Genomic DNA, 10,091 nt, shown 5'->3' with positions numbered 1-10,091 from the left:
TAAAGTGAAAGCCCTTGAGAAAGAGAATTGTGGAATTGGAAAGAGAAAACTTGGGTTTTATTCCCAGCTCCACCACTTCCTAATTTTAGGATGGTGAGAAAGTTATCAGCTCTCTGACCCTTATTCCCAAATCTATAAGATAAGCATAATAACAAAAGTAGTAACTTTTATTGTGGAATTCAAATGAGCCATTGTGGTATATTAGGAAGAGAACCAGAATAAACCCAGAGAAATATGGGTAAAAACTTGGGTTTATTCCTTATATGCTGTTGTGTTGGGTATATCCCTTTTCTGGGTTTGTATCTTCCTCAGATCTCTAAAGTTCCTTTTGACTCTAACTTCTACAGGTGAGATGATTTCTGTAAAAGTGCTTTGTAAACTGTAATGTTTACATTATAGGGAGGGTAATGATGCCATTTTTATAAGACTGCAGAACGTTTCAAAGACACAAAGTTCTTTTTTTTTTTCTAGACTTCTGGGTGGGGCATTTAAAGCTCTTTAGGAAAGCTGAGTGCCCCAAAGAATAAAATTGTGGTGCTGGGGAAGACTTTTGAGAATCCTGTAGACAGCAAAGAGATCTAATACTTACATTCAGACTATTCGTTGGAAGAACATATAAATACGTTGGTCACATTGAGAAAAACCCTGATGCTGGGAAAGACAAGACAAAAGGAAAGGGATACAGCAGAGAATAAGATGGATAAATAGTGTCCCAGAAGCTCAGATAGACCCTGAAAGACAGTGGAGGATGGAAGGACCTTATATTGTTTGTATATGCCTAATTATTTACATGTTATCTCTTTCTTTAGAATGTAAGATCCTGGAGGTCAGAGACCACATTTCAGTACTTAGCACAGTAAATGACATACAGTAAGTGATTAATAAATGCTTGTTGACTTGATGTTGTACCCTCAGCACTTAGCAAGAGTGCCTGGCACAAAGGAAGTGATAGGTTGGTCCGGCACCAAAATGACACCAGATGATAGTAGGCATCAAAATTTGGGATTCAGTCACCGTGAAGAATTATCACTGGCCATTTTCTTTGGCAAAAGATTTATTTAGGGAAGAGCATATAGAAAAAAATGAAGGGATATAATAGGCACCAGGAATAGAAAATAGGAAATAGAGTGGGAGAGCCATTTGGATCTAGTGGTCAGAAATATATCAGGATGACTACAGATGGCCCTGGATATAGTGAGAGACCTTGGTCTTAGTTAAAGCTAAGATCTTCAACAGGTGTCAGTTTGATTTGAGGCCACATCCATTGGGTGATTTAAGCTAGGTAACAAATGAGGCAAAAAATGACCTCTTTCACCTAGTCAAAAAATTACATTTATATATGTGTGTGTGTTTATTCATGGATATGTGTGTATATATATATATATGTTTATATGTATACATGCATGTAAATAAATAAAATAATCCCAGAGACAAAAATGACTGCTATTTACATTCACTCTGAGTCAGGACCCAAACAAGACCAATTGGAACTTGGCTTGGGATCCTATTGTTGACCAATCAATGAGTGAGAGTGGTTTGGGTTTAAGGCATGGTCCTTAAGAAATCCAGTCAATGAACCCCAAGATATCTTACCAGGGTTCAATGATCCAAAAAAGAAACAAAGTTTTTGAGAGCATCTGCAGGTGAGGGTATGATCCTCTATGTGGACAGAGGGAGGAGAGGAGAAAGAAGGGAAGGGAAGGAGGGAGGGAGCAAGAGATACAAAAAGAGCAAAAGATAGCCCCTGCCTCCAAGGAGCTTACAATCGAATTGTGGAGATAACATGCAAACAAATATATACAAAGAAAGTGATATATAGGATAAATAGAAAACAATCAACAGAAAGAAGATGCTGGAATTAAGAGGGGTTAGTTAGGAAAGACTTCTTGTAGAAGCTGACATTTTAATTGGGATGTAAAGGAAGCTAGGGAGGTCAGTAGGCATAGTGTTACAGGAGATTCGAGCCTGGTCGACCTCCTTCCCTTTCCCCGACCCTTCCCCAGTAAACTATTGCGATTAGTTCAGGGCTAAGGTGATAAATGCTGGCTGACAGAACACACTGAACAAATGAATGTTGGAGTCAGGCAGACCTGAATTCAAATCCGATTTCAAACATGTAATATCTTGGACAAGTCACATAACCTCTATTAGTTTTCTCATCTGAAAAAATGGGGATCATAACAGCCCCTCCTTACCTGAGAGGGAAAGGGGGGGGGGGTCATGCCTTTTGAATGAATTTTGTAGAGCGATTTGCAAATCTTAACAGCATTATATAAATGCTATTATTAATGCAGTTATTAATAATTAATATACTGATCGACTGAGGTGAGAACAATGGAGTACGATCCAAGAACTCTGGGACAATTAAGCAGACATACATCGCCGCCAGTCTAAGTACCGCTGAAACACAGTGGGAAGTGACAGGTCTAAAGAGGGCGGGTCCTGTGCCTGCTAGATGCCAGACGACCAATCACTTCTCTTTCCCTCCCGAGGGGCGGTCTCTTTAATCTTTGACTCCGTCTTCGGCTCTTTCCAAGTTCGCCCCAGATCAAGCCGGCGCCCTACGGGAGCATGCGCAATAAGCCTGACAGGCCGTCCTCATCAGGCAATGCTTGAGGCGGCCCGGTGGCGGGGAGGACCCCGGCCCTAAGATGGCGGCGCCCAGCGGAGCCACGGCCTCGGGTGAAGGCGACGGCGGCTTCGGGCCGTGGCTGGATGGACGGCTGGAGGCGCTGGGGGTGGATTGGGCCGTGTACGGTGCCTATATCCGTGGCGTCCTGCAGGAGGATGACGAGGAGGAGAGGCTGGACGCGTTACAGGGCATCCTGGCCGCCTTCTTGGTGAGGAGCCTGGGCATCCGCCCCGCCCTGCCCTGCCCTGCCCTGGCTCCGGCGCCCCCGCGTGGAGCCGCCGAGGCCCGCCCCTGGAGGAGGTCGGGGTGGGGGTGGGGGGTAAGGGGGAGGAGCCTGCGGCCAGGGGTGAGGAAGGCGGGCGCGGGGGGATCTCCGTAGTAAACCCCGGGCCGGTGGCGGCAGGTGGCGGGAGGTGGCGGGAGGTGGCGGGAGGTGGCGGAAGGCAGCGGAGCGCTTCATCCTCTCAGCAGTCCCAGGGGACGGGGGCTCGGGTGGCGGGGTACAGGTGACTCTGAATGTGTGGTTCCTCTTCACTCCTCATATTTTTAGGCGGGTGAATTCCCTGAGCCTCAGCTTTCTCTTCTGTAACCAAAGGCTGCCTCGTGTTACCTTTCCAAATGGAGAGATTGTTTTGGGGAGATCTCTTTTTGGGGATAAACCTTGGGAAAAACTGGGTTTCATCTTTCCCACCCCCAACTCCCTTTCCCCCCTTCACTCAAATCCCTTTGATTTCTACTTTCTAATGGAGGAAGAAAGCACAGAACTCCTACTGGGTGTGAATCATGAGGTCAGCAGAGTCAGTCCGGCATAGTGTTAGATTTTGGAGCGGCAGGTTTAAATCTCCGCTCTGATATTTAGGTAGATGTATGACTTGGTCACAAGCCACTTAACCTTCCCAGCCTCAGTTTCCTCATTTATATAAAGGTTAGTAAACATTTATTAAACCCCCACTAGGGGCCATATCCAGTGTCAGGGAAAGACCCTAAGGAGCTCTTAGTGAGGAGCGGGGAGGGGACATGATTACAAGCAAACAATTCACGATAAACAAGCCAAAGCCTTACAGGGTTTTTTACATGACTCAAATAACATCTTGTACAGAAATAGTTGTGCAAACCTTTGCAAATTCTTTTGACATTGTTTGATCTGAGTCTCCCATAGTGGGGTAGTATGAACAAATGAATGTTGAAGTCAGGCAGACCTGAATTCAAATTTACCCTCAGACACTTCCTAGTTGTGACTTTGGAAAAGACTCAACCTCCCTCTGCCTCAGTTTCTTCATCGTAAAATGGATTGTAGTAACACCAGCTTCCCAGGATTATAGTGAGGACCAAATGAGATAATATTTGTAAGACAATTTATATTTCTTTCTTGGTTCCCTTTATAATATATTCTAGCTAGATAATTTGACTAAGTTAGCTATATCCCCTGTGGCAATTAAATTTTTATATTTAAAAGAGTGCCACCAGTATCATTCTCTAGGCAACAGAAAATGACTAAGGCCAAAGTTAAGTCTTGTCTTGAAGGGGATGCAGAAGACCAAAGTGTGTAGTTGTTAATAGCTCTCTCTGGCAGTCCTTTTCTTCTGTTCTGATATCATCTGAAATGAACAAATTCAGAAAATTGGTTGGGCACATTTTCCAGTTGCTGATGTAAAGCAAGGGTTGATAAAGTGATCAATAAACTACCAAACCCCATAATGGAAGGTATGTGAGGTATAAATTCCTCTGGGGGGGAGGAGTTGCTGTTGGAGTGTTGTATTAATGCATATATTAATAACACAATCCTTCTTCGTGTGCTCCATGAGAAAGGGAAAATTTGCAGAGATTACCTATGTGAGACTAGTGCAGGAAAATTGCACATAACTTGACATTTTTAGGGGTACTTTCTATGGCAGCCAAACATATTCAAAGTCTCTTCATCAGAGCTCTCTGTAGCTTATGGAACTCTTTAATAGTAAATTGCTTACTTTACAAAATCGATGAGAGTGACACTTTTTCATTACCCTACCAGTGGATAGGTTGGGAAAATTAGAAGCTGGAAAGGACTAAGACCAGCAGCTTCCAGTGACCTGAGATGAAGAGATCAGGAAACACTACTCTGACTGTAGCAAAGGGGGAATTATATTTTTTTAATTTTTTATTTTTTAAATAATTTTTATTGACAGAACCCATGCCAGGGTAATTTTTTACAACATTATCCCTTGCACGCACTTCTGTTCTGATTTTTCCCCTCCCTTCCTCCACCCCCTCCCCCAGAGGGTAAGCAGTCCTTTACATGTTAAATAGGTTACAGTATATCCTAGATACAATATATGTGTGCAGAACCAAACAGTTTTCTTGTTGCACAGGGAGAATTGGATTCAGAAGGTATAAATAACCCGGGAAGAAAAACAAAAATGCAAGCAGTTTATATTCATTTAAAGGGGGGAATTATAAAGAAATGGGGTCCCAGTTAGGTAATTTTAGTGGCCTTGAGGATATCAGGCCAGACCAAATGAACCAGACTTGGAAACACTGTTGTAGAGCCAGGAAAATGGAGAACTGCCCAACTGGTCAGTGGATACATAGTTGTACAGTACTTGATTTCTTGTATTCTTTGAACATCTGTGAATTTGCTTGTTCCCATTCTATATTTATTATACCTCCGAGAGTAAAAGCAGCTGGAGAAGATTGATAGATGCTGATGGTAGGAGCTTTTGAAAGATGGCATCAGCTTGTGGATCTAGTAAACTGGAGACTGAGTTAAGTACAGATCAAAACATTTGTTGCTGCCTGTAAGTCAGTCCTAAGGCTTGCTCACATCTACAACAGTTTATAAAGATTTATAAGTTACTTTCAGCATGATACTGTGACAAATTGATACCAAAACATTGTCTCAGATTAAGTGACTTGCTCAGGATCAGTGAACTAATGTTAGAGTGGGGGAGAAATTTAGTTAAAACTGGTATTGGGATCTGGGAGCCCTGGCTGGCTAATTATAGTATGGGAAATAGCTATATTAGGGAGTGGGTAGGACCCATCCAGAATCATGACCTTTTGGAGGGTAGAGAATCAAGTTTTCCAAATATATTAGAGCCCCTTAATCTTTCCTTCCCTCATACCAATCACATTTTTCCTTTAGGAGATCTGTGCAAGCCAACAGAAGAATATTTCATCACTGGAGAGATGTAGCAGTAACTTGACACAGGGGCAGCTGTCTCCTGGCCAGGCTTGTTATTACCAGTGACTCAGCTAGTGGCATTAATTAGGTCACAGAGCAAAGTTGGACAAAAGGAGGAGGTTTCTTAGGGGTCTCCTAAAATCTTTAGTTGAGGCTCTAGGAATGTGGATTAGCCCAATTTAGAAGGTCATGATGGAGATTATTTTCTCCCTGCTACCAAGAATGGGTGGCTGGGAATTGGAAGCTGATTGATTAAGATTCTTTTGATCCCATCTGGAAATCTCTAAAAACTTTTAGATGGAAGCTATAGTGCCATCTGCCATGCCCACCTGTTTATAGGTTGTCCTTATTTGGAACCATTCATCCACTCACAAAACCAAATATGAGGTATCCCAAAAATCTTAGCTCTAATACCTTAAATTCTTAATTAAGATTTTTGAGACTCCCTGCATGAATTTACCCAGCTTACCTTTCTTTTCCTAGTAGAAAAGATTAGTTCTTCAAGAATCAAGCTAATGTCTTAAGACTATACCACCTATAGAAAATTTGATTTGTTTTCAGGGTGTTTTTTTTTGATCCATTATGTTCCATTTTCTCTTAATTTCCCCTACCACATATTAAACTTCCAGGAAATTGGATATGACATCAATATGACAACAGCATCATTTGAGCAATACCAGTCGGCAGGGCCTTGAAGTGAGGGATGTTTGTAGTGAGAGGAATCTTGGAGAAATAGAAAATATTCCTATCCTTGGAAACTTTTCAATTTAACTGGGGAAAGGAGATCCATCCATTAAGTTAATATCTCATGCGTGCCTACTTACTTTAAGCCTCTAAGGTAGGTACTGTTAGCTTTATAAATTGTCCCAGCCAAATAGATGGGAAAACTGAGACAAGAAATATGAAATGATTTTTGCCCAGTCACACCGTAAATGGCAAAGCCAGGTTTCTCAGATGTAAGACTCTTTTTTTTTTTTTTCCTTGCTGTTTCACATTGGCTCTCAAATAAAGAGACTTATGGAGGAAGGGTTTCCAAAAAATGTACAGTGCATTCTAAGTACCTAAAGGGCATCTTATTAGCACTCCCACCACTCTCCATAATGTATGTTGCTTTCTTTCCCATACAAATCTGATGCTGGAGTATGATTTTATAGTTCCCTGACAAGCTGTCAGATCCCCTTCCAGGAAAACCAAAGTTTTCTAATGAGATCAATCTCTAGATCAGGCCTGGGTCCAATAACTAGAAGTGATATTTTTTTAAGGCACATTTGGAGGCAGGGTTTGGTGATTAAGGTTTCTTTAGGACTAGAAAGATCAGCCTCTCCAGACTTCACTTTCTTGTCTGTTGCATGGGCCAATCACAAGTCAGGCAGGAAACCCATAGCTGTTCTAGGGAGACCAAAGGAGTAACATAAGGGATGAATCTGGGTCACAGGCCCATGCTCTCCACATCAGCCTTTTTTCTACTCCCCAATGCCCTTTATTTTCTCTATCTCCCCTTTTCTTTGATCCCTGTTCATACCTCAGGCCTGCCAGTGGTATATATTAACCACTAACATTCAAAGTTTAAAATGTATTATCCTCTAGTACCCCTGCTGAGTACTGTAGTGTGCTTCCATTTGGATGCATTGTAAGCATTTTGGCATATCTCAGTGACTTTTTTTTTTCTCTCTTGCTAGCTTTTGACAGGAAGGAATGAAGACATAATAATTGTATTAAAAAAAAAAAAAAGGTATAACTGGTACAGTGTATAAGTCTATATATGTAAATGTGTGGGTGTGGATAGATGGATAGATGGACTGATAGGACACATCTCTCTTCTCTCTATACCTTCCTTGTTGTAGTCCAGTAAGTTTGGAAGTCTGATCTTCATTAAATATCTGACAAATCCAAGGAGAAGAGTGATTTCACTAAAGTGTGGTTGGTTAGTAAGGTTCTCTAGGAGGCAAGCTCTTAAATTCTTTAAAAATTCATCTTCATTTCCCAATATTTTCCTCTCTAAGAGAGCCATACTAGACGGGGCTCTCTTCATTGAGATGATTTAGACTAGTTCCAATGATCTTGTGATGAAGAGAGCCATCTATACCCAAAGAGAGGATTGTGGGAACTGAATGTGGATCACAACATTGCATTTTCGCTCTTTTTGTTGTTTGCATTTTCTTTTCTTTCTCATTTTTTCCTGTTTGATTTTTCTTGTGTAGCAAGATAATTATATAAATATATGTGCATATATTGGATTTAATATATATTTCTACCATGTTTAACATATTGGATTACTTGTCATTTAGGGGAGGGAGTGGGGAAAGGAAGGGAAAATTGGAACACAAGGTTTTGCAAGGGTTAATGTTGCAAAATTATCCATGAATAAGTTTTGAAAATAAAAAGCTTTTAATTAAAAAATAAAAAGCCATCCTTTGGGACAGGACTTTTTAAAAGGCAGATAAGGGAACAGTTCAGCAAAACTACACATGTCCACCAAACGCAATAGTATTTGCAGTATTCCACAACCATAGTGCCTGATGAGTGATATGCCTGAAAGGCATGATTATCTCAAAGTGATCAGTGAAGTGATTCTGTTAAGAAGATTCTTTTTCCCTGGAGTTTGGCTCTTATGGAGATAGGTGGGATTGACCTAGCAAGTATGAATTCTAGGATAGTGATGAGACTAGAAAATTACTGCCGGGGTACTCTGCCCTTTTCTGTTTGGGGTGTTTAGAAGTCCTAAGAGTGAAATAATATGTTTTGTCTTCCAAAACATCTGGGTCCCTTTCCAGCTTTGGCTGGAATGAGCCTTGTCTTGTGCATTGAGCCTCTCAGATTTCTTAATTCAGGTCACCTGAAGATTTTTTTTTGGCATTCTTGGAATTACCTGGTCTACTTCTCTGACTAGGAAGAAGATTCACTCCTCGATATCTGCAAGGAGATTGTTGAGCGGTGGTCAGAAACCCAGAATGTTGTCACCAAAGAGAAAAAAGAAGGTAGTACGAGTTGGCACTATTTCTTGAAAGCTTCTCCAATAACTCTGTGAAGCTCAAAGGAAAAGCGCTTGTCCTTTATATAAATCATGTCAGTGTCAAATTTCTTCTAGTTGTCATTAGTTTCCTTTTCCCATTTTGCTTCAGTGATAGCACACTGATCCTATCCTCTCCCCAAGTCATTCTGATTTTTGGCTCTCCTTATGGATTTGCAAAGGGGCCAATATCCCTTCCTTAAATGTTGCCTCTCTTTTTACAATTAATTGTGTATGATGCTGTAGATTATATGAAATATTTAGGGCTGACTCTTTCCTTCCAGAGGAAGCTTTTACCTTACTTTCTATTAAGTGTTTTGAAAAGCAAATTAATTTGGCATGACAGATTAATTGGCCTAATTGGTCATTAATTTGGGAGCTGGGGGAAAAAAAGTCAACTTATAGCAAATGTTAGTACCAAATTGAAATCAATTTCAAACAATCTGCACTATTTTTTCTGCTGGTGTTCATAGTTGAAAATGGACTGTATTTTAAACTAGCATAATCATCCAAAATAGTCACTCATTCAGCATCACTAAAAGCATGAAAGAGTTGATCCTTGTTTTACTAGGTTTCTTGAGAGGGAAGTTAAGAGTAAGCAAGTCTTGAGAATGAACCCTCTCTGGTTTAGGAAAATGAAAATATGAACCCCTGCGGCTATAGAGCCGGAGTGAACAGGCACTAGTATCATTAGTCTCAGCCCTGACCTTGTTGGAACTATTGGCTTAGCAGAGCTGACTCCTATCATATACAACCTCATATACAACCTTATCACTACTTCTCTCTCCCCAAACTCTATACTAGATGAGGTACAAGCCATTGCCACCCTTATTGAGAAGCAGGCACAGATTGTGGTGAAGCCCAAGATGGTGTCAGAGGAGGAGAAGCAACGGAAAGCTGCCCTATTGGCCCAGTATGCTAATGTGACAGATGAGGAAGAATATCCTTTCTGGAACCCTGGAGATTTATCACTAAAGTTCTTTTAGATCCAAGATGTCCCCAGTTATTGCCAGTCCACACTGTAACTTTGGGAAGCCTACAAATACTTTCTATGCTTGCCTCAGTTTCACTTTCTAAAATGGGAATAACTTCAAGAAAGCATTGTACAGAACTAATGTAAATCCTGAAATAACATCTAGGACTCTGCAGTTTCAATTTTTTAAATGCAAGTGTTTATTCTCATTTTACAAATGAGGAAAATGGGGCTGAAAGGTTATGTGACCTTTCCATGATCATAGCTAGTAAGGGTTAGAACCTAGATTTAGGTCTCCCAATTCCCATATGTGAAT

At 41.0% G+C, this 10,091-nt stretch overlaps 1 protein-coding gene across 3 annotated transcripts in view; it reads left to right on the top strand.

The window, feature by feature from the left end:
* The first annotated feature begins 2,585 nt into the window (after positions 1-2,585).
* CCDC43 (coiled-coil domain containing 43) overlaps positions 2,586-10,091 on the top strand; it is a 16,946-nt gene continuing 9,440 nt past the window's right edge. For 2 of the 3 annotated variants that reach the window (XR_007953317.1, XR_007953318.1), the window contains exons 1-3: positions 2,586-2,840; positions 8,683-8,770; positions 9,607-9,742. Coding sequence is in view for 1 of the 3 variants with exons in the window: in XM_051994851.1 (XP_051850811.1) it covers positions 2,652-2,840; positions 8,683-8,770; positions 9,607-9,742 (413 nt within the window). In the remaining 2 variants the exon portion in view is untranslated. The remainder of the gene's footprint in view (positions 2,841-8,682; positions 8,771-9,606; positions 9,743-10,091) is intronic. The other variant, XM_051994851.1, reaches the window with a different exon arrangement.

Source organism: Antechinus flavipes, chromosome 4 (assembly GCF_016432865.1).
Source record: "Antechinus flavipes isolate AdamAnt ecotype Samford, QLD, Australia chromosome 4, AdamAnt_v2, whole genome shotgun sequence".
In the NCBI taxonomy this organism is placed as follows: domain Eukaryota; kingdom Metazoa; phylum Chordata; class Mammalia; order Dasyuromorphia; family Dasyuridae; genus Antechinus; species Antechinus flavipes.
This window is presented reverse-complemented; position numbering and strand designations above follow the sequence as displayed.